An 18329-nucleotide genomic window follows, 5' to 3' on the forward strand; every position below is an offset into this window, starting at 1 on the left:
AATCCAGAGGTAACTCTCGACACTGCATAGAATGAAATAAATATCAAATTTTGATGGGCGATCAGAAAGAAATACAATAGCTAATTACATGTATTTTAAAGTTTTCAAATAGGAACAATCTTCTATTTTCACGCAACATTGACTTGTAATGGGAAAAATACCACTGAACATCGGAGAATGTTATTGGGGCACATTTGAAATACATCGGATCGTTAGAGTTAAATTGAGGCTCATCTTTCTGTCACTTTCTATGCATCTGTCTCTTTCTGTACAGCTCACCCTCCTAGATCACATAAATATATATTTGTAAGAAAGATAATTGTAAGAAAATACAAACAACAATTAGGAAATGTGAAAAATCTGTCTTTGAGAAGACTTCAAAAATGGAACGAAGAGATAACAATATGACAAAAATACGAAAATTCACTGGGAAATATTACCATAATATGAAAAGTTACCAGAAAATAACAAGAAATGTTAAAAGTGTCAAAATATGACGTTATATGACCTGTGAAAATTACATAATTTAGTCACCAGTAGGTAAAATCATGCTTAAGTTGCCATGGAAAATATATGAGGAAAAAATATGACAGGTCATAAACATCGAGGCCCTAGTAATGGCTGTTTACATGACCATTAAGGTGAAACCAGAACTTTTACATATGAAAATACGGCGTTGCAGTGATAACTGTCTCACCATATTAACAGCTGAGATTCAGACTGGTGACTCCTGCTTGCCAGGTCAAACACATACAGGCTGCTAGCAACAACTATGTGCATGCCTCCCATACTGCAGCTGCCATAGCCCAGAGCACAAACACCATAACCCTGTATATTCCTGGTCTACATTTGGTAATATTCAGGAGATCAAGTTTACATCTTAGGTTACAGGGCCATTGTTGTTTCACTTTCTCTTAGACGCATATGAGATGCCAGTGTTTGTTAACGTAAGAAACTTCATTTCTTGTCTGTATTGAACTGAGGTTACAATAAATAAACTTTTAATGTCCACCTATTCAATACAATAATAATGTTGTTATATAGATGTAATTACAACATATTAATTATAAACAGTACTAGTTTCGATGCATTTTTATATCATCTTCAGCTGTACAAAGAAACGGAAAATAGGCAAATTATATAAAACTCATGTTAGAACTTAAATTGTGCATAATATAAAACACTATGAAATCCACAATAGAAACAATGACACTTAATAAAAACTTACTGAACAAGTAGAAGACTTGCGAGTCAAACATATACTGAACAGTTCTCAAGTTGATTGATGTCCCTGTGGACATACAGTAGTAAGTTCATTAAATTTGGTGAGCGGTTTATAATAGCATAGCATTATTATAGCATTTTTCAAAAATGTTCAAATTCCAAACAAGAACTTAATTTTACATATTATACACAAAAAGTTTTCACAATATTCGTTTTGCAGTCCACGCCCACCAGATCCTCTCCACACGCCTACCCCACACGCCGTACTTCGGCCTACCCTTATCGCCCCTCCCTCGTCCCGTCCAGATATGCATACCTGACTCGAACTGTTCATTGTTTACTGCACGTTACTAGCTTTACGATCAGACTACGGCCGTATGAATCGTTCGCTTCGAATCGTTAATAGTAGTATTTTATTTATTTTTCACAGGCTCCACATTTGAACTGAGAAACATAGATCTTATATACACCTTAAGGAGTTATTCATACGTTTCCACCTCATAGACCTTAGATATAGAAGAATTTCGTCACACCTAAATTTTATCCAGCGATATTCACGATTCTTAAGATGACTCTGCAGTTTATGAACCGTAGTTGAATGGACACAAAATGTTTTATTATTGTAAACCGCTTACCAAATTTAATGAACTTACTACTGTATGTCCACAGGGTGGTGGTGGTGGTGGTGGTGGTGGTGGTGGTGGTGATTATTGTTTTAAGAGGAAGTACAACTAGGCAACCATCCTCTATATAACACTAATCAGAGAGAAAAATTGGAAGGGACCCGACACTTCGAAAAATGAAGGTATCGGCCAAAGGAATACAAGGGCCACGAAGAGCGTGAAAATGAAAGACTCCCTAGCCCTCGCAAACCTAATAGCGTCGGGGTCGGAAAATAACAAGAGTTGACCAAGGGAGGTCTGATAGGATAGATGAAAGTGAGGAGCCTGGCACAAGTAAGTGGAAGCAATGCCAGGACTCAGCTAAGGGCCCCGTGGTCGCCAACCCACGCTCCAAAGTTCAGAGCCCCTGGGGCTATCCACAGGGACATCAATCAACTTGAGAACTGTTCAGTATATGTTTGACTCACAAGTCTTCTACTTGTTCAATAAGTTTTTATTAAGTGTCATTGTTTTTATTGTGGATTTCATAGTGTTTTATATTATGCACAATTTAAGGTCTATCATGAGTTTTATATAATTTGCCTATTTTCCGTTTCTTTGTACAGCTGAAGATGACGCAAAAATGTGTCGAAACTAGTACTGTTTATAATTAATATGTTGTAATTACAGCTATATAACAACATTATTATTGTACTGAATAGGTGGACATTAAAAGTTTATTTATTGTAATGCCAGTGTTTCATTTTCTCTCTTGCTGTTGATTTACTGTAAGTTTGCATTTTCTGGGGCTACCTTCCAGTGGGACCCTGTATCACCTTAGTACAAATTTTCACATTTAAGCCATATTGTGTACAGTAAACTCCCAGTTATTTGGACTAATGAAGTGAAGAATGTGCATGTTGTTAATCAAAATAATGTTAATCTTATGCTGTTTTGATCCTCTTATTAAATTTCATTGTTTGTCGACAGCTGCTCCATTCTCTGGATGAAGATGACAGAAGTCAAGGCCCATTAGATTCACCCACCAGCCATCACCCATCACAGGTCAGTGATAATCAGCTTTATTACTTCTTATTTAAGTGCCACACAGAGTTGTTTGTGCCATAGTGCAATCTCTAGCATACATCTCTTTTGCATCTTCTTTTTTTATAAGCAGGGAAACTTGTGTTTAGTTGTTATTAACCCACCTACATGGACCTTTTTCATTAGCCTGTAATATATATCATCTTTGGAACAATGTATTTTATAACAATGTTTTCTAATAATGTAGCTTTTCATGCACGGGAAATCAAAGTATTAACTTAATTAATCCTATCAAATCCTGATTCAAATCTCATCAGCTCTTTTCACTACCTTGAACTGCACTTACTTAATATATTCAAACTTAATGAGGATTTTTTTTTTTTTTTTTTTTGTGCATGTGTTTGTTAATTGAGCTACAAATTAATGTAATATAAAATACTCATGAAGAATGTCATACACATTTTCACGTATGTTCAAAAGTCACCAGATTTCCATTGCTGTTCATTCCTAAGGTGTTGGCTACGTAACTAACACAGTGTTCAATATCCCTCTGTATTTATTAGAACATTTACCACCATCGCAACATTTTCTACTAGTGGAATTTCTTTTTGCCTATTCTTCTGGTAGCCTGATGAATAGTTGATGCATGGTTGTTGAGTGGGTCTGGCACACAGCTTACATGCCAGCTAATAATAATGGTTTGTGGCCTCCGGAGAGGCCTGGTACAGGTCTATAGGCGACCTGCGCGTCTGTGAGGATCTAAGATGAAATGTAAAGCTGAAAACGTCACAAACACCCAGGGAGGTCAGATAGGATAAATGAAAGTGAGGAGCCTGACACAAGTAAGTGGAAGCAACACCAGAACTCAGCTAAGGACCCCATCGCCAACCCACGCTCCCAAGTTAGAGAGCTACTGGGACCCCTTTGAGTCACCTTTTACGACAGGCAGGGGATACCGTAGACATATTCTACTGCCTCCATAGGATAAATGAAATTTAGAAACTTGGCACAAGTAAGTAGAAACAGTGCCAGGACTCGGCTAAGAGCCCCGTGGTCGCTAACCCTCAGTTCTAAGTTAAGAGCCCCAGGGGCCTCTTTTAATCGCCTCCTACGACAGGAAGGAGGTACCATGGATGTTACTCTACCACTCCACCCATAGGGGAAACACCAGAGCTCAACTTAGTGAGTATCCAACATTAAAATCACAAAGTTGGTCTGGATCATACGGGTCTGCGGTTGGCCATTCTTTTTCTTCTGTACTTAATATCGCTTTAATGCATCCTCAACATGATATAATAAGCTGAAAGTCTGTTTCAAGTATAATGTGGTCATGAAAGTTAAATATTTACTTCGAATGGCCCACAGTGAGCGACTTGCATGTACTCTACATTTGAACTGGCCGTAGTATGAGACCTATAGCTCAGATCCTTGCCAACAGAACAAGAATGACTTAGGCTACTATAGTGAAATCGGGAGACCATCTGACGCATAATCGGATGGTTGTGGGCTTGGTTTCCACTGGTGTTTGGTTGGCCATTTTTGTTCTGTACTTGCATCTCTTTGCCATGTATCATATGTACTCAACACAGCCTAACAAGCCGAAAATCTGTTCAAAGAAAAAAGAAATCAATAATGAAAAACTGTGTGATAGAAATTGTTACATTTTTGCACTGGATATATTGATATGACACACATCTGTAGTATAGGAGAGAAAAATCAAGATTTCATCTTCAGTTTCATTGAAGAATAAATCCTTCTTATTCTTCCCCTACATCGCTGCTATGGCATTGATCAGGTGTAACCAAGTGGCTCTTTGTACTAGAACTTTCTCAGTCTACAATTAATCAGCTGGAAGGAATTTCTAGGAGATATATTTGTAAATTTTAGGATCTTAAGTACCATAATTAAAACTCTAAACCCTTGATATAAGTTGTGTGTAATTTTCAGGAGTTGACCCTGTTGAGTGGGGCAATACGGGAAGGCAGAGGCAGGTAATGCAGAGACTGCCTTATCATCAGGAGAGACCACGACAACAAGTATCATTGGTCGTGATTTATAATTTCTTCTATATTTCTTATGGCACCCATTGTGCACACACTTTAAAAACACTTCATGATAAGTGAGTGTGGACTGATTTCCAGATGCGTGCATCAGGTTCTTCACGGTTAAATCTCCACTTGCACATGTGAATGTTTCTCTTGGAAGCAGTTGTTATTCTTGTCAACAACACACATTTATTATGGGATGGAACCTGTCGTTGGTTAATGTGTTTCTCGTAAGTTACTTCTACTGACATATCTTGAGAAGTTACATTGCACTTACACATTCCTCTTCTGTGCAAGCAATATGCTGGTTTCCTAATTATTGCATTGTTCATTTGAAGGCACAATTTTATTTTATTCCTGATTATTGGCACTAGCATTGCACTGCCTTATAAAGCCAGATAGGACCGGTACTTTTGATTCTGTATGTATATTGTAATTAATATTATGTAAATGAACTGAATTTTTATTTGTCAAATGCTAGCTGAAAGCTTTATTCATTTGAAGCGTCATCTTATGAAGATCGTAGAAATGTTCATATCATTATTCCACTTTGATTCATCAGGTTCTTTCCAACACGTTTATTATACCAGTATATAATCTCTTTGATCATATGCAACACAATCAGTAGTGTATTTATCCATGTACTACTGTCAAGCTTAGCATTAATCACTGATAGACAGACGTAGTCCATTGTTTAAAGCATGTATCAAGTCTTACATTTTAATGACAAAAACTTAAATTACTGCCTCCTGATGTGTACTTCTGTCTTCCATTTGAAGCATTTTATTTGATAATGTTCACATCATAATTTTACATTGATTCATTAGGTTCTTTCCAACACATTTATTATACCAGTACATAATCTCTGATCATATGCACCACAAATTGCTTTCCATCACAATCAATAGTGTATTCATGTATTCGTCCGTGTATTGAGGCTACCCTATTATGGAAAGTGACAGTGACATTTCACAATCTTCATTCAGTGAAAAGGAGTTGCTATTTTTTGCAAATAATAATTGAAAATTATTTAGGTAATTAATTCTTTCTTTTTTTCTTTCTTTCTTTCTTCCTCCTATTTCATTGAGGAAGAAGAAAATTTTTCCATGCCAGTCATTAACAGTATGAGAAAACATTCCAACACAACCTATTCCTGTATAAATCGTATAAGCAATCCCTATATCAGTGTATGCGGATAAAGCGATATGGACAACAAACTGTGTGTTGGAAAGAACCTATTCATTTCTGCATCCAGATGAAATAAGGATTTCTTATTGCATTACAAGAGTTATGACTTTACTGTTTGCAGCCATAAGGTCTTCCCTTGAACCTGTGTTACTCATCAAGGAGCAGACCAGCAAGTGATCTGGCACCTGAAATTTACCGCAGTCACAGAGCTGCATGTTTCCCTTCTTCAGGTTGGCTTTACACCATTAAACTTCCGTCCTCAGCCTATTTAGAGACCTCCATGTACCATATAGCAAGCTTTGACGTGGTATCATTTCTTCTGAGTCTGGTCCCTTAACTTCTGTCTTCCATGTCTTCATACACAGCTTCCTGTGAACATTTGAGGGATCTACTCCCCATGGAAAGTTGTTTTGTCAGGCAGGTTGATGACCAAACAGTGAGTGTTATGCATCACTTTCTCACAGTTTATTCTCAATGCTGCTGTTACTTTTGGCATGAGAAGGAAGGCAGGTTGATGTTGCATATTGAGCAGTTGAAGTTCTGAGTGTGTTACAATGAGCACCCCTTATCCTTCATGTTACATGTGAATGTATTTTGCTTTTGGTGTTCAGGTAATGCTATTTGAAAGACAGAGTTTAGTTGAGTGTTACACCAAGTTATTTTGGAGTAAAGCAATGCAGGAGTCTTTATTTTCACCACATGATATTCATTGTCTTCCTAGCTTTCTTGTTACGCAAATGGAAAACGCAAATTCAGTTCCATGGTCAGCTTGTCATACAAATGGTGGATGTCAATCTAACTTTGTACACATACACACCATCGGCAGGTATATAAATGATTAGAGTTGTAATTCTCTGTGACAGGTAGAATGGCCACCAGAGTGCATTAGTATTGTTTGTGTTCAGTGTTGTTACCAGACCTGGTAGGGTGTATAAGGGGCGTAAACATAGTCAGTTGTTGAGTGATCACTGTGTGATACAGCACCTGACAGAATTTGAAAGCGGGCTCATTGTGGGTCTCGATTTTTCCGGCTGTTCGAACCGTGTAATATCCAGATTTGTGGGACATTTGGATGTGACATTGGCCCGATGTTGAGCTGCATGAGAACAAGAGGGTACGCATATTCATCGTCAAGGTTCCATTACAAGTGATTATTTTCACTTTGTCTGTATTGAAATTCAATTATTAAATGTTAAAGACTGAATTTATTGAAACCACCTATTCAATACTAATTAAATCTTTAGGACTATAACACTGTAATTATATTAAGTTTGAGTATGGTACATGTTTCGCCTGTCATTGCAGGCATCATCAGCCATGAAATCTATCTCCAATACAGAGCTCTGAGTGGATGCTATACTAGGAATATTCATCAATCAATATTTTTTATATAACAATTTGCACTGAAGTACAAGTCATTAGGTCATATTGGAGTGAACAAGCCGTTCATGTCTTAAAGTTCTAATGTGACGTCCAACTCATGTTCACATCCAATGGAAATAATATTAATTGTCGAAACTCATAATGCCAGTAATGAGAACGGCATGTTATTGTTTGGAATACATAAAGATACAGGAACTAAGGAGTGATGTATCTGCCTAAATATAGTCCTCTTGTTGGTTCAAGCAGCGTCCCAGCTGTACACTTGATGACAGATATTGTAAGCAAACAACGTCCATGGTTGGCAGCAGAACCATTCATCAGTGGCTTTTTGGACTTGCCATTGCTTGCGAGCCAGCATCCCTCAATAGTTTTTCATTTCCTCATCAGGTTGCCCATTGTGCCTGACCTTGTTTTGGCTTGTCCTTATTCGTCCATGCTGAAATTTTTACGCCATCTGAACATTGTACAGCATAATACACAACTCGGCAACACATCCGCCTGTCACTCGGCGGCCCCGGGTTCGATTCCCGGCCGTGTCAGGGGTTCTTAATTGTTATTGTTTAATATCCCTGGCCTGGGGACTGGGTGTTTGTGTCGTCCTCAACGTTCCTTTCCTCACTTTCAACACTTTACACTTCCGCCATTTACAAAATACACACAGGTTCCTCACATATGGTGCAAGTAGGAGCAAAAGATCTTTCTAGGTCAACGGCCCGAACAAAATAGCATTAAAAAAAAACACTTTTTGACAATACCAGATTTCTTCCTGACATCTCACCATCTACAGACATATGCACAATCTTCCCTCTCTTCTAGTAATGACGCTCATACTAAAGTCTCAGTTTTATTTGGACAACTCTTATAAATAAGACCAGGTTTCTAAATAATAGGATTGAGCTAATAATATTACATTTCCTCAGTACTCAAAACCAGGTCCTTCCAGCTAAATAATTGAGAATGAGGAATTCCTATGTTTTGGCAATTATATCTTTATATATGAAATGGTGTTACAGATTTCTTTTTGTTTTTTGTTTTTGTTTAACATTTTCATCTGTGAACCTTATACATATTTGTTCTATATGCGTGTCTGGATTAGAGCTCGGGAGAAGTCCAATATTTTCAGCTCATTCCATTAAAGAGATAAATACTGAGAAAGTACAGGTAAAGATATTTTGTACATTATTAAATTTATGTTGAGCCTCCGTGGCTCAGACAGTAGCGCGTCGGCCTCTCACCGCTGGATACCGTGGTTCAAATCCCGGTCACTCCATGTGAGATTTGTGCTGGACAAAGCGGAGGCAGGACAGGTTTTTCTCCGGGTACTCAGGTTTTCCCTGTCATCTTTCATTCCAGCAACACTCTACATTCTCATTTCATAGCATCTATCAGTCATTAATAAATCACTTTGGGAGTGGCACCCCCATTGTACTAATAGCCTATATCTGCTTCATTCATTCCATCCCTGACCCGGTCAATGACTGGAAAACAGGTTGTAGGTTTTCATTTTCATTAAATTTATGTTGATTATTCCCTTTTTACATATTACATTTCTGTACTCCATTATCACTACTTATATTGTGTCATCTCTTCATTTCTTATGTTCCTAGTAAACTTTATATATCGACAATGCGGAAGCAATACCTTGTATCCTACAGTGCTCTTCCGATCTATCATCATCCTTAAGACTGATCACACCTCCCAGCCACACATGGATCTGCAGTCTATCAAAACAATCTTTGTTATGTTCATTTTCCTGTACTAATGTGCACAGGAAAGTGAACCTTAAATTCATTATTCTGTAGGAATGCGTAAATACTAAATACTTCATAAACATACACATTCCTACTGTACAGTCTATAAGGCTCATTTTCCTTGATACATTGGCAGAGTAAAATGAATGCAGTGAACATGGTTCTGATGGACTGCATATCCATGTGTAGCTGGGAGGCATGACCAGTCTTAAGGAAAATAATTGATAAGAAGAGCATTGTGGGATACAAGGTATTGCTCGCACACCATCGATATCTGATTTTTTCACTGCAACATGGTCTCTTTTTTTTCTTTCTTTTCTAAATCTAACGTGAAAGTGGAAACGTGACTGCCTTTAAAACTCAGACTAATTTTCAGTTGGCCGGGCTGAGTGGCTCAGACGGTTAAGGCGCTGGCTTTCTAACCCCAACTTGGCAGGTTCGATCCTGGCTCAGTCCGGTGGTATTTGAAGGTGCTCAAATACGACAGCCCCGTGTCGGTAGATTTACTGGCACATAAAAGAACTCCTGCGGGACTAAATTCCGGCACCTCGGCGTCTCCGAAGACCTTAAAAAGTAGTCAGTGGGACGTAAAGCAAATAACATTATTATTATTAATTTTCAGTTGATGGTTGATGCTTATAAGTAACACACACATTTCATTGATGTTGAACTTTCTGTCTGGCTGATGTTAAACTATCAAAAAAAAAAAATGTATCCAAGATCTTTTGTAAATATCTTCATCGTGGTAATCACAGTAACGGGATTTTGAATCAAAGTTACAGATCTGTTCATATGATTTTGAGGGTATTTAGGAGTTGTAGTAAGGAGGTAAAGTATGGTTCCTGTGTATGAGACGCTAACCAGGATTACTTGATTCAAGAACTCAAAGATCCATAGGAAAGCAGCACGGTTTGTTCTGGGTGATTTCCGACAAAAGAATAGTGTTAACAATATGTTGCGAAATTTGGGCTGGGAAGATTTGAGGGAGTAAGGAGATGAGCTGCTCAACTAAGCAGTATATTCTGAGCTGTCAGCGGAGAGATGGCGTGGAATGGCATTAGTAGACGAATAAAGTTCAGTGGAGGTTTTAAAAGTAGGAAAGTATGAAGATAAAGACGGAATTTAAGAGGACAAATCGGGGTAAATATTCATTTAAAGGAAGAGGAATTAGGGATTGGACTAAATTACAAAGGGAGGTATTAATATATTTCCAACTCCTTTGAAATCATTTAAAAAATGCTTAAATGGAATGGAATAAAGACACTCAAGGGGGCCCAAAACTCTTTCCGTATTAGGAAAACACAAGTCCTTTTTTTTTTTTACTTTAGCAGTGGCGAAGATAGGGCTTGTGGCCCTCCCTTACACTTCACCAAGTAAATTAATAATAATACACATACAGGAGAAATGCCCGCCTGGTGGCCATGATCGTTAGGGCGCTGAAGACTAAACGGTCTGACACCGAGGTTAGCCGGTTCGAGTCCTGTTGGTCGAAAAAATTTTCACTATCAGAATGTTGGCCGGCAGGGTAGGGGAGGTGGTGGTATACAATTTCTAATCACTAGATTGCGTGCCAAAAGCCTGTATTAAATTCCAAACCTCTCCGCAGTGCTCATATGTAGTGAGAGCATATGACGCTGTTGATGGTGATTCGTCCGTCGGATGGGGACGTTAAGCCTTGAGCAGACCCCTTGGTGCTATTCGACAGGAGTAAGCTATGTGCCGGCACCGGGTTTTACCCTCTCCCTACTATCATATATCATGTCATTCATTTCATCTCATTAACTCCTCTGATGAGGTTGACATCAGGAAGGGCATACCCCGTCATAAAAACCCGCCACGACAGATTCATCTCACCTCATACCCGACCCCATAGGGAAACGGGACAAGGGTTGGACAAACAACACACATATAGGAGAAATATTCTATTATGAAATCAAGCTGGCCCCCTGGTGTAGGGGTGCATGCCTGCCTCTTACCCAGAAGCCCCGGGTTTGATTCCCAGCCATACCAGGGATTTTTACCTGGATCTGAGGGCTGGTTCGAGGTCCGCTATGCCTACATGATTACAACTGAGGAGCTATCTCACGGGAAGATAGCGGCCCAGGTCTAGAAAGCTAAGAATAACGACCGAGAGGATTTGTCATGCTGACGACACACAACACCTCGTAATTTGCAAGCCTTCGGGCTGAGCAGCGGTTGCTTGGCAGGCCAAGGCCCTATGGGGCTGTTGTTCCATGGGGTTTGGCTTGTTATAAAATCAAAGATAACTAAGCTAAATAATCAATCACTACTGATCTGCATTTAGAGCAGTTGCCCAGGTGGTAGATTCCCTATCTGTTGTATTCCTAGCCATTTCTTAAATGATTCCAAAGAAATTGGATATTTATTGAACATCTCCTTTGGTAAATTAATCCAATCCCTAACTCCCATTCCTATAAACGAATATTTGCCCCAGTTTGTCCTCTTGAATTCCAAATTTATCTTCATATTGTGATCTTTGCTACTTTTAAAGACACCACTCAAACTTATTCGTCTACTAATGTCATTCCACGCCATCTCTCCACTGACAGCTAAGAATATACCACTTAGTCGAGCAGCTTGTCTTCTTTCTCCCAAGTCTTCCGAGCCCAAACTTTGCAACATTTTCATAACGCTACTCTTTTGTCGGAAATCGCTCAGAAGAAATCGAGCTGCTTTTCTTTGGATTTTTTTCCAGTTCTTGAATCAAGTAATCCTGGTGAGTGTCCCATACACTGGAACCATACTCTAGTTGGGTCTTACCAGAGACTTGTATGCCCTCTCCTTTGCATCCTTACTACAACCCCTAAACAACCTCATAACCATATGCAGAGATCTGTACCCTTTATTTACAATCCAATTTATGTGATTACCGCAATGAAGATCTTTCCTTATATAACACCTAGGCACTTACAGTAACCGGGCAAATTGGCCATGTGGTTAGGAGCGCGCGGATGTGAGCTTGCATCCGGGAGATAGTAGGTTTGAACCCCACTGTCGGCAGGCCTGAAGATGGTTTTCTGTGGTTTCCCATTTTCACACCAGGCAAATGCTGGGGCTGTACCTTAATTAAGGCCACGGCCGCTTCCTATCCATCATCGCCATAAGACCTATCTGTGTTGGTGTGACATAAAGCAAATAGAAAGAAAAAAAATAGCACTTACAGTGATCCCGATAAGAAACTTTCACCCTATCAATGCAGTAATTAAAACTGAGAGGACTTTTCGTATTTGTGAAACTCATAACCTGACTTTTAACCCCGTTTATCATCATACCATTGCCTGCTGTCCATCTCACAACATTTTCAAGGTCATTTTGCAGCTGCTCACAATTTTGTAACTTATTTATTACTCCATACAGAATAGCATCATCTGTAAAAAAGCATTCCACTTCTTTACTCACATCATTTATATAAATAAGAAAACACAAAGGTCCAATAATACTGCCTTGAGGAATTCCAGTTTTAACAGGTCAGATATAGCTTCGCCGACTCTAATTTTCTAGAAATATAGCAACCCATTCAGTCACTCTTTTGTATAGCCCAGTTGCACTCATTTATGCTAGTAGTCTCCTGTGATCCAGTCAGAATTCAGGACAGGTGTCTGTGTGAGAAATCGGTACGAGTTACTGCAGGTAGAACAACAGAGGGAAGTTATAATGGAGAATGTAATGAAGAAAGAAAGCAAAGCTCAACAAATAAAAGAAATCCAGAGCATAAAAGTGAAAAGAAAGAGAAAAATTATAAAAATCATTTTCGGTTTTTGGTTAAAAGAAATTGTCAGGAGCATTTCTTTCTGTAACCTGCTGTATTTTATCATGCAACAGGCTTTATTGCTTGTATTTTATAAAAGGGTTTTTTGATAAATTACTTTGATAGTGTAATACCAGCCTATAGAAAACTTTGCAGGGCTTGCACTGAACTACTTTCTGTCCCATGCGTCAGTCGTCTTAGCAGAATCCAGGGAGTTGGGAATTTGGATTCACATCCTAAGGACAGTCTATTTTCATGTCTTCACCTTGGACAGCTTTACTAGAAGCTAAGCCAGTTGTGTTTGTGTCTTATCAATGTAATACGAATGTTTAATATATTTTTTTCCAATGCCATTCCAGAGTGATAGAGACGCTTTGCAGCATTACATCGCCTCTGCTGATAGAGACACTTTGCAGCATTACATCGCCGCTGCTGAACAAAGCATGGGTAATGATATCAGCAAATCCACTTCACGAAGTCCAGGCAGTCCGGGTGGGGGACTGTTTAGCAAGGAGTTCAACGACAACCTTAAACTTTCCAAACATCGTAGTCCCACCAAAGTGATCGGAGAAGGTGCCGAATTTCTTTTAGATACTAAGGGCGAAAATATATGCAGTGAAAAGTACAGTAATAAAAGTTTTCCCTTAGAAAGCAGCAGTCCAAAACAAAACATAGACGATAATGAGGAACGGACCATTCTTCTTCCACAATTGGACAACAGAAAGTGCTAACATATGTTGAAGGTTGTGGACTCTTCAGATAAAGAAGATGAAACATATGGTCTCTCCATGTCAGGTTGGACAAAACACATTCTTCCAAAAGAGTTTCTATTATTTATTGCAGGAGATATAAGGTTTGAGATACAGAAAGGAGCATTACTGAACTGTATAGATGTATAGTTAATTCTGTCCGAAGCTAATGTATGTCCCTAACAATAAAGAATATTTATATTGTGCAGGGCACTGTTAAGAAGTGAGTTTGGTGCATGTTAATAGTGTAATATAGATCATTTTACAGATGTTTATAAACTTAATTCTGCTGTGCCAGATTGTACTTACACATAATATTTACAAGTAGTTAAATTTTTTCTTTAATATTATTTTTATTGTGTTTGTAAAATAAGGTTGTTTAGGAACGGATCTTTCAGTTTTTATTTATTGTATTTTAGAAGTACACAGTCTATCAAAACAGAACATTAACTTCATTCTTATCTTTAAAAAGTTCATTTATTAATTTGTTCATTCATTTATCTGTGTATTGGTTTATCCCTAAGACTTCTGATTTTCATATTTTCTTAATTCAAAAGCAGTTTTTAATTTTGTACTAAACCTTCATGATGATTGATTTAATGTTTTGATAGCCTGTTGCTTTCTCAAAACAGTTGTTTATTATTGGTTTAATTTTTATTGTTTCTGGAATTAAAATGAATCATTACCTTGTAAAAATATAATAGTTGCAAAATGAAAATATTTTCAGTATTTTTTACTGATTTGTGAATGTAAATTTAGAGAAAGGTCAGCTTTACTAATTGAAGAATCTTTAAGAGAGCATCTCGGTGAAAACTCTTTGTGAATCATGTTATGTCCAAATCTGTTTCTATTTTAATGTTATCATCTGGCTGTATGTGAAATGCATTTGACATTGTGGAACAAGAAGGGAGACAAAAATGTAAATTAGATATTGGGCACAACTCAAAACCAAGTCTTCATCTGTCTAACTCTAAATGTAGAGTTAACTAGTTTCCATTTGTATTTTCCTTCCAGTTGTAATAATCTAGATTTGTATACTACTGTTAGTTGAGGTATGTGGAAGTAAAACCGGTGAAGTACAAAATGTTAGTCCATAAGCTTTGGTTGGAGTTCTTAACAGCAATGTTGTGGTTGTGCAAATGGAATTGAGTTGTTCTTGTAGGATAATATAACATAATCTTTCTTCTCACTATAGGCCTACTGTAAAATGCAGTTGATGGCATAGATATTACACAGCTCTGGTTGCCTTGAAACCTGAATTTTACCATTCATAATTAAGTGCAAGGGAACCAATGTCAACATAAAATAATACTGCTTCAATGTACCTACTCCATTGATGTCAGCAGAGCCTGCAGCTTTAAACAGGAATTGTATAACTTTCTGTTGGAATTTCAGTAAACATAGAACATGTAAAATCAACTCTCAATTACTTGCAGTAATGAGCAATAGCTACTTCATGGATAAACAAAAACATGGTTAATATGAAATTGGTCATAAACATAATAAAAATTAAGGTTATTTAAAGGTATGTCAGTGAAAAATGCCCTACAGCACTAGAACCATTCACTATGAGAATTTCCAATATAGGCCAGTTTCATCAGCATTGTAAATTTACTGTTTATATCCAGTGTGAATTTTAATTACCTGCACTCTCATCTCAGGAACATTTTTCTCCACAAGATTCAAAGAACTGTTTGACTTGTTTAGCACAGATTATTTCTGACACTAAGAATTTTTGTTATGCCTTTCCTGATTAAACCAAATTACCATTGCCTTATTGAAATCTGAATACATCGATTTCTTCATTGTTTTCCTGTTTTTCAACCCACTTGTTACTCATGAAATCGTGACCAGTAACAGTAATTATTATTTCATAACAAATAAATTCAGTTGCAGAAAAGTCCTACAATTAAACCATGGTTATGTTTAAGATTATATCTCCCACATTTTTCTTTTTTCAAATCATTTACCATTTGCTCCCCTATTGGATATTGGTGCTAGTTCACAATTATAAGAATTGAGGGAATATTTAATACAAATTAATATTTGATGTAAGTTATATTTACATTAAATACATCATGGGACCGGTTTTGACCCGTAAAGGGTCATCCTCAGCCATTACAACTAAATTTGACAATTTTTATTGTAGGAATATAACACTTCAAAACCTATGAACTGTGATTTACTCAGAATTTGTTGCTTCTAAAGTCCACTTGGTCAGCTTATGTCAAGTGTGACATAACTATTTTTGCAATAAATAAATAATCTAAGATTAAACAGTTCTATGTCAGAAACACATATGTACACTTAAAATTGTTTAAAAATTGGGTCTATGAACTAATGTGTTGGCATCTGGAGATAAAATACAATCTTGACAGACTTAGCTGATGAAAGTCTTCAATCAATCAATCAAATCTATCTATCTATCTATCTTATCTATCTATCTTATCTATCTATCTATCACTACTGATCTGCATTTAGGGCAGTTTCCCTATCTGTTGTTTTCCTAGCCTTTTCTTAAATGATTTCAAAGAAATCAGAAATTTATCGAACAACTCCCTTAGTAAGTTATTCCAGTCCCTAACTCTCCTTCCTATAAACAAATATTTGCCCCAAACTTTATCTTCAAATTGTGATCTTTCCTACTTTTAAAGACACCACTCAAACTTATTCGTCTACTAATGTCATTCCACGCCATCTCTCCGCTGACAGCTCAGAACGTACCACTTAGTCAAGCAACGCATCTTCTTTCTCCCAAGTCTTCCCAGCCCAAACTTGGCAACATTTTTGTAACGCTACTCTTTTGTCGGAAATCACCTAGAACAAATCGAGCTGCTTTTCTTTGGATTTTTTCCAGTTCTTGAAGCAAGTAATCTTGGTAAGGATCCCATACACTGGAGCCATACTCTAGTTGGGGTCTTACCAGAGACTTATATGCCCTCTCCTTTACATCCTTACTACAACCCCTAAACACCCTCATAACCATGTGCAGAGATCTGTACCCTTTATTTACAATCCTATTTATGTGATTACCCCAATGGAAATCTTTCCTTATGTCAACACCTAGGTACTTACAGTGATTCTCACAAGGAACTTTCACCCCATCAACGCAGTAATTAAAACTGAGAGGATTTTTGCTATTTGTGAAACTTACAACCTGACTTTTAACCCCGTCTATCATCATACCATTGCCTGCTGTCCATCTCACAACATTATCAAGGTCATTTTGCAGTTGCTCACAATCTTGTAACTTATTTATTACTCTATACATAGTAACATCATCTGCAAAAAGCCGTATCTCTGATTCCACTTTTCTTCTTCTTTTATGACCCTATAGGATCACTTTAGTCAGTCCATCGTTCAGGTCTCTTTGGAGGGATTTTTCGGGCTTTGCAGTCCTCCCAGTACTTCTTCAGATGCTCCGTTCTTCGTGCCCTTTCCTCAGTTGAAAATATGCGTGTTGTTGGTTTGTTTCATGTAAGGGTAAAGCGGAGGTTTGTGTTTTTGAGTTTTGTATTCAATTTTATCTTATTTGTGGTGTCTTCTGTTGTAAGGCCTATTTCTTTCAGATCGTCTCTTACTTCTCTGATCCATTTACATCCTGTTGTGGTATTTTTTGAGACGAGATTGTGTTGTACGAGTTGTTTCAGAAGTCTCGAATCCTGCATCCTCATGATATGTCCAAGGAATCCCATTCTCCTCTTACGCATAGTATCTGTAATGGGTTCTAGCTCTTTGTACACAACTTCGTTAGGTATTATCTGCCACTGTCTAGCTTTCTGGTATTTTTTGTTGATGCAGGTTCTTCCCATCCTCCTTTCAGTTTTCTGAAGTCTGTCAGTCTATGATTGTTTATTCAGGTGAAAAAGTGTTTCTTCTGCATATGTAGCTTCCGGTTTTATAACTGTGTTGTAGTGTTTTATTTTTGCATTTATTGATAGAAATTTCTTTTTGTAGATATCCCATGTTAATTTATGTGCTTTAGCTAATCTATTTGTTCTTGTTTGGATTGAGATGTTTTCATTTAGGTTGTGTTATTACTTTTCCAGGATATTTAAATTGAGTTACTATTTTGATTTTATTACCATTTATGGTAACTTCTTTTAGTTGTGTTGGTTTATGAGGCATAATTTCAGCTTTTTCAAACGATATTTTGAGGCCAATTTTATTTGCAATGTTTTGAAGTTCTGGTATCTGGGTTTTTGCTTCTTTTATGTCCACTGCTAGTAATGTTAAATTGTCAGCGAAACCCAGGCAATTTGTTTTGATTTTTCGGCCAATCTTTATTTTTGGGGGACATTTCCTAAACCATTCCCTTATTACCATTTCTAGAGCACCCTGCCGTAGTCCAGTTTTAATTTCAAATGTGTCTGATGTTTCACCCCTAAACTTCACTTTTGATTTGGTGTTAGTGAGAGTCAATTTTATCATGTTTATTAATTTGGGGTGTAGTCCAAGGTGTCTTAAAATTTTAAACAGAGATTCTCTATGGATGCAATCGTAATCTTTCTTGAAATCTACAAATGTTATCACCATATCTCTGTTTCTTTAGTCCATTATCAACTTAAGACTCA

General features: G+C 37.4%; 1 protein-coding gene across 5 annotated transcripts in view; it reads left to right on the forward strand.

The window, feature by feature from the left end:
* Positions 1–16156, forward strand: part of uex (metal transporter uex) — a 485844-nt gene extending 469688 nt beyond the window's left edge. For all 5 annotated transcript variants that reach the window (XM_067135790.2, XM_067135791.2, XM_067135793.2 and 2 more), the window contains 2 exons: positions 2817–2891; positions 13366–16156. In XM_067135790.2, coding sequence (XP_066991891.2) covers positions 2817–2891; positions 13366–13737 — 447 coding nt within the window. In that variant the 3' untranslated portion in view covers positions 13738–16156. The remainder of the gene's footprint in view (positions 1–2816; positions 2892–13365) is intronic.
* Positions 16157–18329: the final 2173 nt, after the last annotated feature.

Source organism: Anabrus simplex, chromosome 1, assembly GCF_040414725.1.
Source record: "Anabrus simplex isolate iqAnaSimp1 chromosome 1, ASM4041472v1, whole genome shotgun sequence".
Taxonomy (NCBI): domain Eukaryota; kingdom Metazoa; phylum Arthropoda; class Insecta; order Orthoptera; family Tettigoniidae; genus Anabrus; species Anabrus simplex.